The 21,149-nt window shown below is 48.8% G+C and overlaps 2 protein-coding genes and 1 long non-coding RNA gene across 9 annotated transcripts in view; 2 read left to right on the forward strand and 1 right to left on the reverse strand.

The window, feature by feature from the left end:
- MICU1 (mitochondrial calcium uptake 1) overlaps nucleotides 1-15,483 on the reverse strand; it is a 97,540-nt gene extending 82,057 nt beyond the window's left edge. For 3 of the 7 annotated variants that reach the window (XM_040564622.1, XM_040564619.1, XM_040564621.1), the window contains exons 1-4: nucleotides 15,437-15,483; nucleotides 14,228-14,300; nucleotides 11,642-11,730; nucleotides 1,071-1,232 (exon numbers count right to left, since the gene is read on the reverse strand). In XM_040564622.1, coding sequence (XP_040420556.1) covers nucleotides 1,071-1,231 — 161 coding nt within the window. In that variant the 5' untranslated portion in view covers nucleotide 1,232; nucleotides 11,642-11,730; nucleotides 14,228-14,300; nucleotides 15,437-15,483. Of the gene's footprint in view, nucleotides 1-1,070; nucleotides 1,233-11,641; nucleotides 11,731-14,200; nucleotides 14,301-15,436 lie in introns of those variants that run through there. The other 4 variants (XM_040564623.1, XM_040564624.1, XM_040564618.1 and 1 more) reach the window with 4 other exon arrangements.
- On the forward strand, nucleotides 15,473-18,084 carry LOC121073603. Its single transcript, XR_005821834.1, has 4 exons — nucleotides 15,473-15,538; nucleotides 16,632-16,885; nucleotides 17,338-17,546; nucleotides 17,758-18,084. It is a non-coding gene; the product is annotated as an uncharacterized LOC121073603 (long non-coding RNA).
- A 1,635-nt stretch (nucleotides 18,085-19,719) lies between these two features.
- The window catches only part of LOC121073240 (calcium uniporter protein, mitochondrial-like), a 71,212-nt gene continuing 69,782 nt past the window's right edge, over nucleotides 19,720-21,149 (forward strand). The window contains 1 exon segment of the mRNA XM_040564011.1: nucleotides 19,720-19,898. Within this exon segment, the coding sequence (XP_040419945.1) occupies nucleotides 19,761-19,898 (138 nt within the window). The 5' untranslated portion in view covers nucleotides 19,720-19,760.

Below are 21,149 nucleotides of genomic sequence, written 5' to 3' on the forward strand. Positions count from 1 at the left end.
TCAGCCTCCTCCTCTGCACGGCTGCGCATTCAGGTCCTGCAGATAAGGATGCACTATGTAACTGTGGATTACTTCTACAATGTAGCGTAAGCTGACACTGCTGGATCACAGCATTCTCCTTGATCCAAGCAACTCTTAAAAAGGCAACATCATGGTTGACAACTCTAGGAACAGCCAGAAAAATTAGCATCTTCTTCTTCCCATTATATTAAAACTAGAGCCTTCTAGCCAAAGAGGCTCGCAGAGAGCCAACAAACCACCTAACACTGGAATGAAACGAGATGGGTTTTCAGCAGTGACTTCTCTTGCAGGCTCTAATTGCAGCCAGGAACTCAAGTGGCACGGCTGGTGCCACACTGCTTTCATGTTTCAAGACAGGTGAAGATTCGAGTCCCTGATTTACTTCAGATGTGGCACGGGCCCAGGGTTCAGCAAGGGGCATCGCAGGCGGGCACAGAGATCACCATTCTCCTTGCAGTTATGAAATCAAGCTTTGAGCTTCGTCAGTAGGTACACTGACTCCAGCCCTTTAAAAACCACGAGTCTTGCTTGCAGCTACCTTACCAGTGAAGGACGGACCATCCCCTTCGGCTCCCCCTTGCTGTTTTATTTGTGAAGCAGCCAGCAGAATATAAAGAAAAGCAGTGTAGCATCCCCTGGCCCAGCACACCGCCCTTTGCAGCCCTGCCAGAAGCTGAAAGCACTGTGTTGTCACCCAGCTCGGCTGAGTCAACTGATTTGTTTGCACAGCACCACAGACCCAGGCAGCATCACCACGCAGGAAGAAGCCTGGCAGCAGACCCCACCAAGGGCAAACAGCCTGTGTGGGAGACGGCTACAGAAGGAAACTCTGCAGCCCTGAGCTTTGTTTTATCTCTCTGACCACTCAGAACGGCAAGAAGCTCCACAGAGGGTCACCAGCAGCACGTCCTGTTCCTTCCATGCAGCAGACGCAGAACCAGCAATAACACTTTACAAAGTCTCCTGCAGATCTGAAGCCCATCTGCAGGCACTTACCACAGGACCTAGAGCTGCAGGAGGCCTGAGGCAAGAAATAAGGGAAACGTTACCTCTGCCAAAGGAGCCTGGCGCTTGCTGTCACCGCAGTCGTCCCTATGAAAGCCGCCACCACGAGCCTACGCCTGGTCCTGGGGTGATGTGCTGCCCCGTGGTAACGCCGCGAAACGGCAGCCAGCCCTGCTGCGGCAGGAAGAAATCGAAGACGAAACATCCTGTCAAGCAAGAACAATGTATTATTAAAGGAACAAACAGTTTTGAGCAGCCGACTCTCACGCTGACCCCCAGCCTGGAAGGATGCTAGCGTCCAACCAGCAGTCCGTGTTTTCCTGAAACGGGAAAAATGGCACAAAATAACTGTCACAGCTGATCATTAGCTGTCCAGAAATAGGGGTGTAACCTGTCTAATAAGCAGCAGATTAGAAGTATTACATCTTGGCACACACCTGGCTAACACACCTTGCTGTCACATCCTACTTAGCTGCCCTTACAGCATTTTTTGAATTCCTCTTCAACCTTTCCCCATCAGATTTCATTAAGAGGAAATACTTGTATGCCCCTGTTCAACTGCCAGGGCATAGAAGATCTAAGCAGATCTTGAAAGCAACTACACCAAGTGAGTAATGGCCATTTGCCAGAGGGAAAGACAGATGGATTTTAGAAAGCAAGTTAAACCAAATAACAAGCAAACTAACCCAGTAGGAAAAACCTCATTCATTTTAAGCTTCCCTAAGAAAACCCTACTGTTCTTAAACCACTTTCTTTTTTTTAGCTAGCCTGGAGCAAAACATTTATATTCAACTTTAAGTAGCAGGCAACTTTCAAAATGTCAAAGCTCATAAAATACGATCTGTACCCTGTTACACACACAACAGTTTGGAGACGAATGAAAAACCAGACCTACAAATCTAAACATTATTACAATGGAGAAATTTGAACTGCAGAAACATCACCTGATAACATACCCGAGCTATAGGAGTCGAAGCAATTTCTGCTAGCTCACTAAATTGAAGGCTAAGGGCAAATGTTCACTTCAAAAAGCAAAGCTGCTCTTTTTTTTTGGTTGTTTGGGGAAAAAAGGCTTTAATTTAAACAGATGCAAATTCAGTCTTCTGATCACAGGGGTCAACCCATGCACGACAAAGCATGGAAAGGCCTTGATTTAAGAAAAAGTTGGGAGCAGAATTTTGGAAGAATTCCCAGGGCCAGCAAAAACACCAAAAATGGAAAGCGGTGGCCTGATTTTTTTTCCACCTTCATTACCCATTCTCGCTGTTCTGCTCAAATATTGCCAGGCAGTGAATAAATAATCACAAAATACAAATATAAAGTTACAACTGGTAGTTTCTACCTGCTTGTGCAACACAAAATGCCAGCAGAGATGCACCCTGCTCTCCTGTCTGCGCCGCCCCGGTCCGTGGGCACGCTATGCCCAGCTCTGCCTCTCTGAGCAGCACGGAGTTTGTATTCCTCTGGGCACACGTTAACAACTAAGCCTGCAGTCAGCATTTTGTTGATTCCTTTAAAAATAAATAGGCTTAAAATCAACGTTTTAATGGAATTCAGCAAGCCAGCAGTGCCTGTTCTCCAATCCTCTGCAGCTCGGAACAATAGAAGATTTTGTTATGAAAACCAGCTCTTATTTCAAATTATTTCCATCCTACACAAACCTGATGTTCCCGTTTCTTCTCCAGGGATGAATTTGTTACATATGCAGAGAAAAATCTGCAAGTGTTATTTTCACAGAGAAGCTAATGCGGCCCTCACTCGAGTTTCCCTTCCTAATTACAGCTCCACATGCACAAGATGTAATGGATAAGGGAAGCGCTGCCAGGATCATTTCATCAGTCAAAATGAAAAATCAAGCCCCATGGTGCTGACTCTTGAGCTGTAAAAGATTTTACAAGATTTCAGCCTGGTGGCTTTCATACTGCATAAACGCACTGAGCCCCAAGAAACACCGAATTACCAGCTTCGTCCAAGTTATCCCCACTCTTGGCGCTGGGATATTCACCCAGACAGGGCCCACGTGGTAGCAGCTGCCTGGGACTTGCAGCAGACAGCTTCCCTAACAACTCAAAAATGAAGAATATGCTTACTGTAGATCAAAAAAGCACTTGGGAGGCTGAGTTTTCCATGCTTCCCATCTGTAATTTCACAACGTCTCAATTTTTTAATAACAATCACCATGCTATCACAGGTAGGTTTTGTTAAAAACTCCAGGCATTGAAGACAAGATCACTCAAACGCAGGTGAGAACTTCCGAAGAGGTTAAAAATAAGCATCTTCTCCTACAGCGGCTGGAAGCTTAACAGCACGATCTCCACTCGGGTGAGGACTAGAACTGGGATAAAGAACAAAACTCCCAAGAACTGACGTGGTTACAGCTTGCTGTAAGAAACGGTCCCACAAGTTTTGTGTGGTTTAATACAAGAAATGATTTTTTTGTACAGAGTAGCTCGGAAAAGCCTTAACCTGAGAGCAACGAAAACTGGGACTAAACAAGTTTTCTTGATGTGCTAGCAACCTGTTCAACAGATTACTGCTACAATCAGGTCATTTTGGATCTACATGTAGGTCATTTTTTTGTTTGTTGGCGACTTCATTCAATATGCCTCAAAGCTCACTCCTCAGAGCCACTCCCAAACACCCCGAACCAACCCAGCCAACAAAACCACCAAATCCCAGACCCAGAAATGGATTTCCCTTGCTAAGAGACCTGGCAAAGCACCTCGGTCTCTGGCTGTCCCCATGCACATCACTGCGGTGCAGCTCTGTAGTTTAACGGGTTTCTGCCCCAGCTCCGGCAAAGTAAACCCTCTTGTATTTGTAATTTAACATGAAATGTGCTGGCATCTGAAATTCAGGAAACCCACAAGCCCGTTAGAAAAGCACCGCTTCCAAGCCCAGATACAACGGGCATCATTCAAGCGGAGAACATGCAAATAGCTTTAAAAAAAGAAATGCAAATTATTTCAACAGCTATACGGGTTCTTGCTGAATGCGGATGTTTTATTTTCCATAAACGACCCTCTCTCTGGCAGCGTGTTTCGCAAGGAAGCTCAGACAGGCTCTCTGCTTTCCCCCTCGTGCCATGTCTAGAGCATCAGGAGTCCAGCCCTGGATGTTTGCATGCAGGATCTCATCTCCCCAATTTTTTTTTTATACATACACCAAAAAGAACAAAAAGACTTGCTGCTGCTTTGCTTTTCCAGTGCGCCAGTTAGCTGATGGCTTCAGGACTGAGAGCCCAGCCTGGGGAAGGGGGACTTGTCTGATCCACAGAGCTGAGCGTGGTCCTTTTTGAAAGGCAGGGCACACTTAAAACAACTGCTTGGTATTGAAGCTGGCCTCAGTGGTGCAAGCATGTGAGAGGAAGAACAGTAATTGACTAAGCTGACGGCTGTTTAATTTTTAATCAGGGAAGGGTTCACAGGCACTTCTTATTTGAACAATTTTACCACGACATGGCAAGCTTGCGTGTTAGTGCAGAATGTCAATTGTAAATTTAAATGAAAAATATTAACATAGTAAGATCATCTCAAAAAAAAAAAAAAGATTGGCATTTACAAGGCTTTGCTTAGGCATAAAGTCTTCTGCAGGGACTGGCACAGACAGAGCCACTGGAAGGGCTTTCTTGAGCCACGTGTTTATTAAAAACCCAAGTTTGACATTGTCAGAGCGCACCAAGACAGCCCAGCAGCCACCAGAGGAGAGTTCCTCACCTATTTCCATCTCAGGCACTTCTACCATTTTTTTTTTGGCCAGTTTTACCTCATGAAAAGGCTCAGTTCATCTCCCGCAGTAAGCACAGGCCAGTGAAGTGCACTGCCGCTCACAGCTCAGCTGCATCTTTCCAGCCCCAACACATGCCTTGTAACAGTACTGTGTGGGTCACGAGTATTACTACCCCGTATTAAGTACTAACCCTGTAGTTGCAGACTGCCAGCACCGAGGTTTTCTTCTCCATCAGACTCACACCCCTGGATAGTCTGTGGGATACAAAGCCCGTGGTTGAGAACCACAACAGCCGGCATTTCACTTGGGTCATTTAAGAGAAGAACCCGGCGCAATGGTTTTGGGCAGCACAACCCAAAGGGATGGGGTTTTTGGGTACCCAGAACTGATTCATGCGGAAAACCCAGGGGGGTTTCATGCGGCACTTGGAAAAACCGCACAACAACTTGGGTGGTGTTAAAGAAACAGACCCACTGCAAAAAACACATGAAGCCACCAGGAGGACAAGCTCTTCCCTCCTCTTACAGGGACCTGTGCCAGGGCAGCTGACCTGCAGGAGGCACCTTTCTGCGTAGCTCTGAAGCTGCACGGAGTAAACCTGCATCCAAAAAGCCTTGAAAGCACCTCTGGATGTACTACTAAAGGCATTACAAGTATTGCCCTTACTTGTTCCAGCATCAGACACGCTCTGGCAGGGAGGTCAGGGACCACAGCTCTACAGCGAGCTCTGCCTTTGTTCTGCAAGCCCATCGTTTAACAGTGTCACAAGGATCAGTGGAACTGTACTGAGGTGCCAGAAGCTGCCAACTTGTGGCCACATTTCTCATCCTAAGGGCCAAGCAGAAGGGATGGCCAGTCCCCTAAAGTTGTGTTAACCAATTTAAGCTTAAGACCACAGAATTAATAACATGAGTGTGCTGGCTTGATATACTTAGATGAGTCTGCGATGCAAAAACCAGGAAGGATCAAACCTGCCCCCACCCAAACACTCAAATCATGCACCTGCCCAAACTGGGAGTGGCATTAAAATCTAACAGGAAAACCAGACAACGAAGGTACCCTCGGGATATAGAAGGCCACTCGGGCTGAAGGCGTTTTGGTTGCCTTTGGTGAAAATTAACACGCTCTGTACTTTTGCAGCAGGCCTAAGCTGCAGGTTTCTCAAAATCACATCTGCGTGTGCATGTTTCACTCCTGTCGATGACCACTATTTCTGTAACCTGTGTAGCATGAAGTCAGCCTGAACACAAGTTATTTCGACTTCTCCTCACTTCCCATTTGACCCTAGTACTGTTCAGAGACCTGCACAAGTGTAATTCATAGGAAGGTTGCCCCAGAGGTGAACTCGACCTACAGAAGAGTCTGGATCCATTTCTTCTCCCATCCCCAAGACAGACCCGACTCCTCCTGCTTTTTTCCGTCCTCCAACTCCCAATTTTCAGCTTACCTAGTGCTCCTTTCAGATGAAGGATTACTCACGTTACTGAAGTTATTAGCTTACCAAGGCTCATAAATCAGTTTTGAGAATGAAGATGAAACCTAATAGCAAAAGTAATTTCTTCTCGGGTTTGAGTTCGGGGCAACACTTGATCACATCCATTTCACCAGGGAGGGGAACTGCGCTTGCTTCAGAGCACATTTCAGGCTGATTGATTGTCTGCAAAGCATCAATTCCTCGCACAGCCAGATCTTTAACAGAAAGCTAGACCACAGCTTAGCAATTTCTTTTTAACTGTCATTACAGCAATGGCTCACCTCTTCCTAAACGCCTCAGTCCTGGAAGTGAACCAGTCAGGAAATAAATCAGACAGTCTGAGCTCAAAGATTGCCCCTTATGCTATCATTTACGCCTGCACTCCTTCTTTCTGGACAAACTCTGGAGCAGCCTGCTCCGGAGCTCGCCTGCCATGGTGGGAAAGGCACAGGACGAGGGCTTCCTGGCCATATCTTCCTATTTGTGCACGTCAAACCTGCTCCGGCCAATCTCTAGCTTCAGCACAGAGACTTCTTGGTAGCTTTAAACTGTCAAAGATTCACGCAGAAAGCCCTTGGTGCTGATTAGGAAGCTCTTGGTGTTTAAAATCTCAGTTTAACGTTGCATTGGAACACATCTGAGCGTTCAGCAATCACCCTGCCATTAACACGGCTTACTTAGTACACCCATTTACCCAGGTGATACCCATCAATATTCCATTATTTACGGCATCCTCATCTCATGAGTTGCTTTTATTCTGTCAGATGGATCCATTCAGCATTATGAGGTTCTCAAAGCAAAAAATAAAACAGCAAAAACATGGCTAGGTGGAATCAAACCTGTACTACCACCACTTTTACACGTATTCTCCCTCGATTTAATGTGCACATCCATACTGTTAGCAGTATTTGAGTAACAGAAACCTCCATTTCACTTAACTATCAGCTGCTCTGAAAAAACAACAAAACTGGAAGTAATTTCACTGATTTTTAGTGCTGAGTAGAGAGTACAACACATTGGGAAGATGCACACAAGATTTTCAACCTAGCTTTAATACAGCATGATTAGTAATCACAACGGGTTTATTTACTAGGTAACCCACTAATTAACTTGGTCCTGACCTTGTCTTGGAAAGGGAGGCAGGAACGTTTACCCACTGGGGACAGATCTTTATCCAGGCACCTTCAGACACCTAAGGCCTCCTTAGGGTAAAAGCTGTGGTGCCAACTTTTAGTTTAATTAAAAACTAAACTAAGTTTAGTTTAGTTTAGGCCCCATTTAAGAGCACAGAAGCAGCGCTGCCTGGCAAGCTGAGCAGCAACATCCAACCTGCTGGCTGAAGAGGACTTGGGAATGCACGCAGGCACCAAGAACTGCAGCTTCCGAGAAATAAAAGAAAAACATGCTCAGCCACATATAAACCAATTATATGCTTTACAGAGGCACTGAAAATATCTTATCCCTGCTGAAGGCGCTATCTAATTGCTGCTTGAGACAGCAAGACTCCAGGAAGGCAGCAGAGCTTTTTAAGGGCCAACTACAAACTTCCACAGAAACGAGCACTGCTAAATACTGGTTTTCCCTGGTTAAAGTCCTCCTTTTCTCTCCCCCTGCGCCCAAATGCATCCGTTTCTGCGGCTTTTCTACACAGAAAACATGACCATAATCTCCAGAAAAGACAACCTCAGAAGCCTTTCAGTAACTCTTGGAGCTGTAAAACATCTTACCTCATCCCTTAATAAAGATAACGACCCTGCTTATTGAGCTGCTTCTACCTTTATCAGCCCAAAGTGAAGTTTTCTTTTCCAAATAACTGTTCTCAAATAATCAGGCCATCTCTGCAAACGCCTGAGCAGCCACAGAAGCAGGCAGCGTAGAGGCATTTTCACAGGAGGAAAAAAATTACGCTGATTTGAAGGAGCAAAGGTTTGTCAGAGAGCTGTTGGTACACGGGTAGGAAACATTTGTGCCTTTTTTTCTGCAGAAAATCACAGCCAGCAGGAAAACATCTGCTTAATGACCCCAGTGATTTAACTTGCCTTGCAGTTTGTGTTGATGGGATGTGATCTAGCAATTTGAACAAAGAAAGCTGATGCTTGGGACAGGGAGAAAGCGAACTCTACCTGGACACACTGGAACAGAGTAAAGCAGTCCCCCTGGGCACCCCACGGGGAGAACACAAACAGTAAGCTGGGCTGAGACAAGGCTCAGAAGCACTGCCAAGGACCCATTCTTAAACAGCCCATTACAAAATGATAACAAAAAGGGCTTCAGGTTTTTTTTGCACTCATTGCCCCTTTTTCCTGAGGATTCCTCACTTTCACACCAAGTGGAAAGACCCTCCCTGAAGCTTCTGCTGCTGACAGGCACCTACCTGTACATCATGCAAACTACAAATCCCAGAGCAGCTAAAGGAGATTTAAGAGGTGTTTACAGCTTACTTGGCTCTAAGAAAAGTGATGTTAATTCTTAATGAATAAACATTTCAAAACAAAATGATGCTGGGAGAAAAAAAAATAAGTAAACGGAAAAAAATTAAAGCTTCAGTACACCGTGAATGTGTTAATTTAGACGAGATATCTGCTGACACACATTCAGTTCCTGAAAAAAAAAAATCATTTCTTTTTGTAGGTAGACAAGCAGAGGATCATCTCACAATTTGGTACAGCACAGTCTGTACCTTTTTTCCTCTGCAATGTGGAGGAAAATGGCTTGTTAACTCACTGAGAATTTCAGTTCACCATACAATCATTTCTCCCTGCTACAATGTCCGCAACAGAAACATCACCTAACCCAGCCAGGACCACTTGCTTCTTTAGAAAATTCCTCTCCTGGCCAGAGCGCCACACTTTAAAGTACCCAACAACTTTTAAATACAAATATCACCAAAACAAACACAAAGGTCGCAGCATCTGCATTTCATCTACCAGGCAGGAATTACTTGCTAATTCAATAGAAGAGCACTGACTGCCAAAAAGAGAAAAAAGAAAAGCAAGTCTGATCTGCTGCAGCTGCTTTTCCAGCAACAGGTTACTGGGCTAATTTGAATGTGAGAGGAGAAAAAGGAGACTGGTTCCCACCACATCCCGCACTGCAGGATGACATCTGGGCAAGCCAAAAAGCCTAGTGCCCCTCAGCAGGGGTTTGACCTCGCAGTCCACCAAAACTGTCTACTTGATGGTCTTTGGTTTCATGTTAAAGACCTAAGAATTCTAGCAGTAAGGGGAAAAACCCAAGGGTTTGAGTTTGAGTAACCCTGGAGACTTAAAACGAAACCACCAGAGAAGCCAACTATCTCCTATTTAAAACGCAAAACCTGAAAACCATTACTTGAAGGCACAGATTTGTTTGCTGGGGGACAGAAGAAGGGTGACAAGCTGTCGGAGGCCACAGGGACAGCGAGGAAGCCCTGCAGTGAAACAAAGGCCATTTACACAAGACTTTTCAGGCTACACATCCATGGCTATCATACACCAGCATAAGCAGCACACCTGCCCCTGGCTGTGTGTTCCCACCCCAGCACACCCAGCTACCCCATTACTCTCGACAGAGGTTCAACCCAGACCGCACGAAGGAAAACTCTACGACAGATTTCCTTGGGGAAAAACAGTCACCGCCGTCACAGACGAGGAAGCAGGCCAAGGTAACTGAGAATTTACTAGTCAAGGACTTTTCAGACAGTTTCGCAGAAGTTGCAGTGAAATACTACATGATCTGAACCATCCAACTGCCTGTTTTTTCCATTTTATAACGCCTTAAATCTCTTCCACTGAGGACAAACCTGTCAAAGACTTTTGGATGGTATGTGCTTAGACAGTTTGTTGCAGCTCAGACTTTACGGTCTCATTTTGTGGCGCAGAAGCGTTCCAAGAGACACCACGCTGAACTGTGTTAAAACACCATGCACCAACAAAGGCACTGAAAACTGGGAAGAATTAAATAAGTATTTTTATATCCCGGTTCGGTCCATCTCAGGAAGTGTTACTGCAGCAAATGGAACAGCATCCAACAACATTTCTGTAATAAATCTAACACGATTGCTACACGACTTATTTTGCTTGAGAAATACAGGAATAGCAGTTTGCACATTCTGGATCTAAACATAACCGACGGGTCCCTCAAATACCAGCTGAAAAATGTACTGCTTATGGAATACTGCCTCAAAGCAAGGCTCATTCTGGCCTTTCAAAGTAACGTAGTGATATTAAACGCTAGTAATTGAAGATTATTCTGGACAGAGCACACCCCTTGCCAAGGGGAAGAAAGCCAGCTGGTAGGGGCGGCCCCGAACGCACGCAGCGGGGTCCCCCAGGGCTCTGGGTGTGCCAAAAGGTGGAATCGAGTTGGTTTTAAGCTCAGCACAGGGTTCTGCACCCTAAACATATTATTATCTTCTTATGGACAAAAAAACTGCCCACAGGTACCAATAAACCAAACACTGAAGTACTTTGCTAGCCTGTAACAAGTGCAGCTTACATACACTGTTGAGGAGAAGCACAACAGACAAAACAAACTGGTACGAACCCTGCAGGAGGCAGATACATGCCTTCCAAAAGGCACTAATCTCCAGAAACACCCGCAGCACTTATCCCAGGCCTCCTGAGACTCCAAACTGTTCGCAGGTCTTGCAGCTTGTCCTGTTAAACTGCCCGAGGGTAACGGTCTGATTTGTCCTCCGAAAATGCAACCACAACCAGCAGCTTATCGGGGAAGCTGACTTCCCAGCCTAAGAGGTACGAGAGGAATCTCTCCTCGTCCTGAGAGCAAACACGAGTTGATAACGGGTTACACAGACTTAAAACACACCGTTGAATATGTCCATTAGACTAGCATACCACTGACCAGCACAGAATTCAAGCAGATGATTATAAGCCTAAAGGCTTATAAATCTATAAATCTGAAAAGGTTTATAAACCTATAAACCTGAAACCAGTGGCCACCCCGCCAGATCCCGGAGAAGTGGGCATGGAAGATGCCAGAACGTGTTTGCTGCAGAGCACATGGTTTAAACATCTTTACTCAGCTTTTTTTTTTAAAATATCTCCCTACGCTCACAAAGTTTTAACTGAGCACATACAAACAGAGAGTTGTTTTTCTGTTTTATGTCTTATCAACATGGTAAAACTGGGGTTGGGTTGGCAGGGAACGCCAGGCAGAGTTCTCCCACCACTCGCTCCCACGTCTGCTTCATTCCTGTTCCCACATCCAACAAAAATGTCAGCACAACTCTTCACCCTGCAGAAAGGAAACCTTGCTTCCTGCAGCATGGGGGAAAATTCTGGGTCAACACCTCAGAACAGGAGTAATTTCAAGCAGGGCAGCTTGAGGGGTAAACGTCAGCCAGATAATTAGTTCAGCACAATTAGAAGTAAGGGAAAGAAGGGCCCCAACAGGCAGCAGCACCATCCTTACCTGTCTCATAAGCGTATTCGCTCCCTGTTGGTGGGTCAAGCAGTCATGAAGAACGCAGGAAGTTCTCTCAATGACTGTAGGGCTGTGTTCTAAAAATGAGAGAAAACATAATAAAGATGAAAACTCTCAGCTGCAGCAGGTTTCATATAGTTTCCCTCCCGGCAGTTGGGCTCTGCATAGCAGTGCTCACACACATCACGCCTAGTACTCCTGCTGTAGCACTCGCACCTCACACTGCCTGCCAAACAAAGCCAGAAAAGGAAAGAATGGTCATGCAGCTGAAAAAAAAGGCCAGCCAGGCCTTTGCTTTAACTCAAGTCTGAGCTGGCACCTGGGTTTCTAGAGGAGAAAGCCTAGCAAAGCCCTGCCTTGCTTGGTCTCCGTAATCCTAGTCATCGGACCCGACTAAGACGACTTTCTGCACCGAGCCACTCGGCGGTCTCTGTCTCATTAACACTAACAAAGCTCGCAGCAAATTCCCCAAAACAACATCAGGACCTTCTTGGAGATCTTCCCCAACACCTCAGGCTTTTTTGGGTGTAATTGGGCAGGCTGCTTGCTGCCCAAATGCACGCGGCTTCCCCACACACACAGGTACTTTGATGGTCAGGACCTTAAACCCTGCACAAACAACGAGCCAGGGCCCTGCTGAGCAAGAAATCCACAAGCTGTTTGGAAGAGTAGCCCACTGCATTAAGGAAGATCTCAAATATAATATACATGCCTTATTTATTCATCCTTAAGCAGTCAATATTAAAGATCTTGGCCTGCAGCACGCTCTCCCACTCCGTTCTAGTCCAGGCACCCCACGAAGCTCCAAGGAGAGAAAACCCTTCCCTACAGATATCGACTCTGCAACACCTCAGCACTTAAAATTGTTTCCCCCACCCTGATGCGTAGAAAAGCCTGTCAACTGCCCCCAGGGAAAAAAAAAAAAAAAAAAAAAACACAACACACTTTTCCTAATCATTAAATACTAAAAAGTTGTTTGGTGTACGCCATGATATACCCTCTCCAAAGGAGGTCAGGATAGATTTTGATGCCCTCACTCAGTTTTACCACCTTTCCCAAGTGGCTAATTAAACTAAAGGCAAATACAGTGTAGATAAATCATGTTGCGATGAAAATCAAGCCTTTCTACGCTCTCAGCAGTTTATTAACCCAAATTCACCCCGGAGGTCCTTCAAAAGACAAACTGCACATCAAATGGCTTGGCTGTTCAGTGAAATCAAAGCTGTTTAACAAACAACTATTAAGAAAAACGTTTTGACATTAGCTTTAAAAACTAAATTAGCAACAATTCAAGTAGCCCTGGCAACAACACTGTTGGCAATTATTCACAGCAACAACAAAAATACATCAAAACTAGAGAGCAGAGACTCCACACTCAGCACGACGCAGCACATTCAGAGTTATTTCTGCTCCCTGTCTCCCTGCCCCTTCCCCACCGTCCCACTTGGCTTTTCCAGCGAAGTCCAAAGACAGGTGGCATAAGAAAATTAATTTTTCTCTAAGTCTCACGTGCGACTCAGAACAAAATCAAATCCCAGCAGTGATGAGACAACCCAGTGCCCTACAAAGGAGCCCACGAGTGCTGTGGCCTAACCAAGCGTGCTTTCAGACAGTTCTGCTGCACGGGGCTGTAGGGGAAAAGCAAAAAGTCACCAGACAAGCTCCCAACAGCCTTCGGCTGTTCCTTGCTTTTCATCAAACACACATCAGATGGAGGTTTTTAGAGGGATTCCTGGTTCCTCAGCCGGACCTACAGGTTGATTTTCACTGTTAGGTGACTCCCCGAGCAAGCTGTCACTCCTAAGCCACCAGCAGCTGAGCACGTGAGAGCTGCACTCATATTTAACGTGCTCGCCTAAGCCAAGCCGTGCCCGCCTGGGCTAGGAGCCACCTGACAGCAAGGGGACACCTCCTGATTCCTCCTCAGCCAGCCTGCGGTGTCTTCAAAGGGAGACGAGATTTCCAGCTGTCCTGCCTGCCGCGATGTTTTCACGTCACGCTTTGGGACAAAGTGGAAGAGTCAAAGAGCCAGGCTCCTGAGCCAGCACCCACCCCAAACATCTCCCAGCCTCTCCTCAGCCCAGCCCCGCACGCCTCACCTGCGGGGACACGACGCTCGCTTCACCTACAGCCTTTTCAGGCAGGAGAAGCTGAGCACTGCAATCGAAGCACAACCCCTATGATTTATTAACAAAGAAGAAATCACAGTTACCGAGCAACACTAGCAACTGGGCACAGGGGAAGAAGCCACAGCGTGCCAGTAGCTCGTTTTGCCAGCACAGCTGCCATCCTATAAAACTTCCCGAATATGCTGCAAGACCTATTAAAAGCTTTTTTCCCACCTCTCAAAGATGAGTCACTTCACTACCACCAGACGCTGCTTCTACAACTGCACCTAAAGGCCTCAAACCACCGGAACTCCACAATACACACTCACATAGCACCCAGCTGCTTCCCTACAACACTTAGCAGCCGTGCACCCCAAAAGCATCAGTGCCAGAGGCGTCTCACCAGCACCGTAACCACTCACCTCGCACTTTCGCCTACCTCTCGCACGTCGATACAGGCATTTACCAGCTCGATGGCGCGCTGGGAGCTGCCAAAAAGCAGGCAGCAGGGTTTCAGCTGCTAAAAGCTTTTAGGATACCTAATAACATAAAAAAAGAGAAAGTAAGCTAATTTTAGAAGTAGCAAGGACTTGAAGAAAACCTCTTTACTGGCTCTCAGGCTCTTTTTCAGACACAAGTCACCAACCCGCAGCAAAATAATCTCAAGTACCTGGCTCCCAGGGGGAACTTGTTTTAACATCCAGCACCCAGCCGCTCACTGACACACAAAGTTTGTGTTCTCAGAGGACTTTTACTGGGAGAACACCCTCCCGGAGCCCAAAGCCAGGCTGTGCCCCGGACGGACGCCACCCACAGCGTTTTGCAGTGTCAGGAGGGGAAACAGGAGGCTTCAGGGGGCTCCCCCCTCATAAGATGTGTTTTAAAGGGGCTGGGGTTTTAATTCCCTGGGGGTTTAGGGAGGGTCTCCATTCCCTTGGGGTTTTAGGGGGGTCTCAATTCCCTGAGGGCTTTGAAGGGAGTGTCTCGATTTCCTGCTTTTTTTTGTTTTTTGTTTTTTGTTTTTTTTTGGGGGGGGAGCGGGGGGGTAATTCCCTGGGGTTTTAAGGGGTGGTGTCTCAGCTCCCTGGGGTTTTAGGGAGGGTCTCAGTTCCCTGGGGGTTTGGGGGGGGGTCTTCGTGGTGTTGTAGTTCCTTAAGGTTTCAGCTTGTCCTGTTCTGAGACGGAGGGGTGTCGCTAGGCTCTCACCCTCTGCTATTTTAGTGGAGCCCGCACAGGAACCTCCACATGCCTGAAGCACCAGAAAACTTTAAAAACTGTGAATCTTAGTGGGGAAAAAAAGGGAAAAAGCACCCAAGAGCTCGCTGCAGAGCCCACAAACCCCACTCTGGGGGAGCGCCCCACAGCACCGGGTGCCAGCTTTATCCCCCAAATCCCCCCCCTCACACAAACAGCTGCCGGGCCGAAATTAGGGGCCGGGATGGGGAGAACCCCCCTCAGCGCCCCCAAATAACCCCCTCACGCCCCCAAATAACCCCATTAACGCCCCCAATCCCCCTCAGCGCCCCCAACTCGCCTCAGCGCGGCCCAGCCGCAGCCCCAGAGCCCTGCCCCGGCCTGCGGGGGGCTCCCAGCGCCCCGTACCCGGGCTGCGCCCCCCGGCCCCGGCGGAGCCCCCCCAGACCTCTGGGTCCCGACCCCGCCGAGCCCCGCTCACCTCAGCGCGGCCCCGCCGCCAGGCCCCGCCCCCCGGCTCGAGCTTCCGCAGGAGGCGGGGCTCGGCCCCTAGCCACGCCCTCTCCCCTCCCGCCCAGGTTGAGTAGGTCCTGGAAGGGGTGTAGGGAAGGGGGGCGCGGAGCGGGTGGAAGGGAGGAAAAGGGAGGCTGAGGGGCTGGGGAGAGGGGTTGGGGGGTTGGGTGCTGCTGGTGGAAAGGGGGTGAGGGGGGGCTGAGGGGGGTGAAGCTTGAAAACGTCGGTTGAATGTGGGGAGGGGGCTACGGGCAGGTCCTGGAAGGCCTGTGAATGAGCCCTCAAGGCCTTATTTTTATACATTTGTATATATATATATAGCTAATTTCATATCTTTATATATATAGGTTATGAAAGGGGGGTATGTGGGGTTGAAGGATGGGTGTGTACATCCTGTAAAGTCACTGTATATAGGGTCTGAGGGATTTATATCCAAGACCTGAGAGGCCCCTCAATGGGGTCTGAGGGGGATATATATATATGTCCTGTGTCTGTAGGGTCTAAAACACTTCATATAGATCCTGAAAGGCATAGTGATGGTTTCTGGGCAGTTAATGTATAGGCTTTGAGGGACACATATATAGTTATAGGGCCTGAATGGGCCTACGTGTATATCTGTATGTATATAAGTCCCTAAAGGACTATATAGGGTATAAAATTTTAACATATTGGCCCTAAAAGGCCAATATGTTGTATCTCAGGAACCCATACACGTGGTCCAAACAGCCTGTGTGTAGGACCTCAGGTGTATATATACCAAGTCTCAGCAGCCCCCCAAAACAGTTGGCCCGTTTCTGAGAGAATTGGCCTAAACCTCCCAAAAACTGCTCCTTGGAAACCAGTCTGAAACATCCCAATTTTGTTGTGTGACAGTGCCTGAGCTGCTTATCACACTCCTGGTCTCAAAACACTTTATTTGGGGCAACTTTTTTTCCTTAGCTGTGGTGAAAAGTGTAGAAATTCTGCCTCTACTATTGGTCCATTTGTTACCTATTTAATTAATGTGCCAAAAACTGTGGTGGAAGTCTTTGTTTTTTTTTAAATCATTAGACAAATGGCTATGAAAAGTCTTTAAAATTCGGATAAAATTTGTTGAATTTTGTTTAGAAACAACCTTCTTGAGAAGAAAACAGACTGAGCATCTGTTGTCTTGGTGTTCTCAGAATAGAAATCCCTGCCTGAGATGACGTATCTCCCTGATCTTTCCTCTCCTGGAGGAATATTTAATTTACACGCATTCACACCTGGACCAGAAGGATGACGGGAGTAGCCTCAGCACTTAAAAATGATCCGAGAGCAAGGAATAAAAAGAAAAAAAACACCATGAAGAGAAATTGAACTCTTGCATCGTTGTAGAAGTGTGTAACTGGAACTGCCACACCAAATAATAGGTCCATGACTAGACTTCAGCATTTGTGTAAGTTTATTTAGTTTTCAAGCATTTGATTTTTATTAACTTATCTTTATATTTTTATGTACTATCTAAAAATTATATATATATATTTTTATTTGACTTTCAATTGAAGTGCAAGGTTTTTAGTTGTATATGAATGTATATGAAAGTGCTTTCTTTTGCTTTTTTCTTTTTCTGGCATATCTGGTGGGACCTTTCAATGTGTTTCCAAGAATAATTCATTTAAACAAAGGGATTCTCTAGTGAGAGTTGTGTCCCCTGAGCAGGTAACTCTGCAGGGTCCAGATGAGTACTTCTCCAGACCTGAAGTGAGAGCCAACGTTACTGCAGTGCAGCAATTCCTGAATTAGGAATTAAATAGAAATTGTGCCCCGTTACAACTCTCTTGCACTCTCAGAGCTAAGCCAGGCTGTGCAACATTAATGATGCCCTACTATTTCTTCGTGTTTTTCCAGCTGCTGCTCTGTAGTCTCCCTTTTCTTTTCTTGGAAAGAAGAAAGGCATTTGAAGATGTTCAGTTGACCTGTGCGCGTTCGGGCTGCTTTTGCAATGTGGACACGAGCTAAAATCTTTGTACATTTCCTGATCAACCAAACCTTTAACTCAATGCAGAGAAGAGTGGGAGCATCAGGGCAGGACCTCCTGGAAACCTCCCCCAGCAATGGTGGAGCTTGATGATTCAGAAAATGTTATGGAGGGGGAGCTTTTATCTGGGGGCTGGGAAGGAAATGAGACAGATTGAAAATAAATCATCAGAGACAAGGATCTGGGGAAGTGGGTGTTAGCTCCCCCAGGTCAGAAAGGTGCAGGAGGAGTTTTTTCTTTTCCCTTTCTGTCCTTTCAGCCTTATCTAATCATTTTCTGTGTTTCTCCAGGACATGTCTTTGAAGCTTCCTGCTCCCCTGGATGGAAAAAAGCTGATTTATAAAAACAGACATTTTACCCCAGAAGCTGATTTCATCCCAAGATGGGCTTTGCCTCCCGATGCTGCTGCTAAAGTTTGGAAACCAGAACGTCCTTCAGCATGGCTCAGGAAGTAAGCAGAGAAACTGCTGGCTTGTGTCTCGTGGGTCTTGCTTGCTTAATTTTCCATCACAACAAGCTCTTCAGTGGCTGTCCTGGGAGATGAGCAGTGGAGACGAGGTGCGTTCTTGAACATGGGCTGAGAACCTGGGGGCAATAAAAGCCAAGTTTTGCTCTAATCACAGCCCCTTTCTGAAATGCTGCTGCAGAAATGCTTCCTGTGGCACCACAGATGGGCTCTCTAGTTATATATAGTGGCACTTACAGAGCACCTGCGCTGTGCTCTGTGGCTGGAGCAGCGATGCTTTCGCAGCAGAGTCTCCAGGGAGGTACCTGAACAGGAAACCCCATTTGGGGCACTTTCTCCGGCAGAGTGTGGAATTGCAACTTGCAGTTGTTTGCAAAACAGCTGTGGGGAGAGCTGTGACTCTCCACACTGCTTGCGGCAGTGACACTGCTTCATGTGCAAACTCAGCCCGGCGCGTGCTCAGGCGTCTCCATCGGAGGGAGGACTTGCCGCGGGTGAGGTTAATTTTAGGCCTTCAAGATAATTTTAGTTGCTTCCAGATGCATTTTAGGCTGGTCTTCCTCAGACTTTAATGAACCCCCATTAAAAAACACATTTTCCAGAGGCATAAATAGGCAGTGATGACTCTTCAGGAATGCAGGAGGCTGCCAAATCCCAACGAGCCCTTTCGTAAGGAAACTTTGGCAGCAATTTCTAGGACAAACCTGGAGGAGGGCTTTTGGCGATGCCAGGGAGACTTCAAGCGGCTGCTGTGGAGCAGAGGCTGAAGACTGGTGCTGGGCACAGGCCTCTAAATAGCTGATGAAGATGCTAGACCCTGAAAGATGGGAGGAGAAGGATCCCATGGGACTCTGGGGCAGGGAGAACACATCCCAGGGAACTCTTGGAACAATTTTGAGTGTGTTCTTTGAGTGTATTTACAAAACTACATTAAATTCTGAGCGTATTTGCCAAAATGAAGGAGGGCTGGTCTGGAGGAGCTTGTGCTTTGCCTTACATGTGGCAGGCATCGTGTACTTTTGGGATGGCGAGGAAACGCTGCTTATTTGGGTAACCGAGGCTTGTGGCCAAGGTCCTGTGAAAGGCCAGGGAGGTTCCCCCATCGTGTTTTATTGCCCCGCTAGCAGCTGTCGTAGTCCTCAGCTTACGGAAATCAGGCAACGATTTTGTTTATCAGCCAGCAGAGTGGATTCAGACTCTGCCCTCCCGCCTGCGCTCTTCACCCACTCGCCCACGTTACCGTGAGCACCCCAGCCCTTTGTCTGCACCCAGGCAGATCAGGTGCCCTCGGAGCCGGGCGCTGCAGCCCCGCCGCCCTTACCCACAGCCCAGCTGCGTGCTGTTATTTCTGTGTGCTGCCGCCATTCAGCCCCAGGCCGGGCCGGGGCCGGGGTCCAGCTGTGTCCTCAGCGGGGCGCCAGCAGCAGCTCCCAGCCCGCTGCCCAGCACCCAAGGGTGCCGGGTTGGCCCCCTGAGGGCGGGGCCCCCGCGGGCGCGGGGAGCCGAGGCCACGCCCCCTCCTCAACGACCACGCCCACGCATCAAATAACCACGCCCACCTATCGACATGGCCGCGCCCAGTCACCTGGCCCCGCCCCCGAGCCCTCTCCCCGCCCTCCAGCCCGCTCCCGGCCCCGCCCAGCCTCCCGCAGGCAGCGGGCGGGGCTCCCGGGACGCGCCACCCAATCCCCTCTCTCCCCGCCGCGGCCGCCGGCGAAGGGGAGGCGCCCGATTGGCCGCCACCCGCCCCGCGGCCCCGCCCCCCCCGGCGCCGGCCCCGCCCCGCCGGGCGTGCAGCCGCCGCCGCAGCGAGCCCGGCCGTGCGCGATGGCGGCGGCGGCGGGCAGGTCCCTGCCGCTGCTGCTCTGCCGCCGCGCCGCGCTCGCCGCCTCCTCCGCGCCCTCAGCCTCCTCCTGCTGCTTCCCGGCCCTGGCGCGGCGCCGGCAGCAGCAACGACACCGCACGGTGAGTGGGGCGGGGGCGGGCACCGCGGGGCTGTGCCCTTCAGGAGCCCCCCGGCCTTCCTCCTCCTCCTCCTCCTCTTCCTATTTTTCCTCTCCTTCCTCCTCTTCCTCCGCCGCCGCCTTCCCCCGGCCCGGCCCGGCCCGGCCCGGCCCGCCGGCAGCTGCGCGTTATTCTTAGCGCCGCGAAACTTGAGCGGGGCGGCGGCCGGGCGGCGGGCGGGTCCGGGCTCCGCCAACTTTTCCTATGGGGACGGTGCTGGGGGCCGTGCCGAGCCGTGCCGTGCCGCTCCCAGCCGTGCTGAGCCTTCCCCAGCCGTGCCTTGCCGTGCCCAGCCGTGCCGTGCCGTTCCTTGCCGTGCCCGGCCGTGCCGCTCCCTGGCCCCGCTCGGAGGCGCCGCCCGGGGGCCGCCAGGTGGCGCCCCGGCAGCCTCCCGGGGGTACCGGCCCCGAAAGGACGTGGGGACCCCCCAAAAATACCGAATTACCCCTCTGCACCCACGTTCGGCCTTTGGGGTGGATTTAGGAGATGTGGATGCGCGCCCGGCCCGTTGATGGGGCTCAGCATCGCAGGATACAGGCAATAAAATTGAAAAGTAAACAATAAAAACGCCCCAAGTCTCCCCAGTTTAAGTGGGGTGCTGTTGGGTTCAGCATCTGTCCCAAGGGGTCTGCCCGAAGCACGGCACGTACGGGGCATGCTGGAATCGTGCAGCCGAAGCCGCCTCCTGCAGGTGCTCAGGGGAGAAGAAGGGTTTGCTTGTGTCCCATGGATCACTGATTAGAAACTGCTTCAGGTTTTTGTCGTGGGTTGGGTTGTGCCACCGGGATTTTGGCAGCTTTGCCACTGTCAGTTCGTGGCATTGCAGTGATGGGGTGTGGGGTTTTTGCCTCTTTTCAGCGGGGAACTTGTACAGGAGTCAGTTCCCTGGTGAGGTACCACTGAGTGTAGTGGTGAGCTGAAAGCGTCCCTGACCAGGTTGGTATCGGGGCACTAACCGTGACTTTTGACAGCGTCTATACAGTGCCTGCTCATCTCCTCCTGGAAAAGATGAATTATGCTTTCGTGGAGCTGTGGGAGAAGGTAGAGACCCGAGAGCTGCACAGTCCTCCAGCAAATGATCTCTGAGGAGGAATTACAGCAACCAGAGCACTTCATAATAAAGCAGGAGGCTGCTGCAAAGACAGAGTAGAAAATTTTGTTATGTGTTGGGTAGGAGAAGAGGTAATGGCTTGCAGTGCAAGAAGAGGGCTT

The sequence above is a fragment of the Cygnus olor genome, chromosome 7, assembly GCF_009769625.2.
Source record: "Cygnus olor isolate bCygOlo1 chromosome 7, bCygOlo1.pri.v2, whole genome shotgun sequence".
Lineage (NCBI taxonomy): Eukaryota > Metazoa > Chordata > Aves > Anseriformes > Anatidae > Cygnus > Cygnus olor.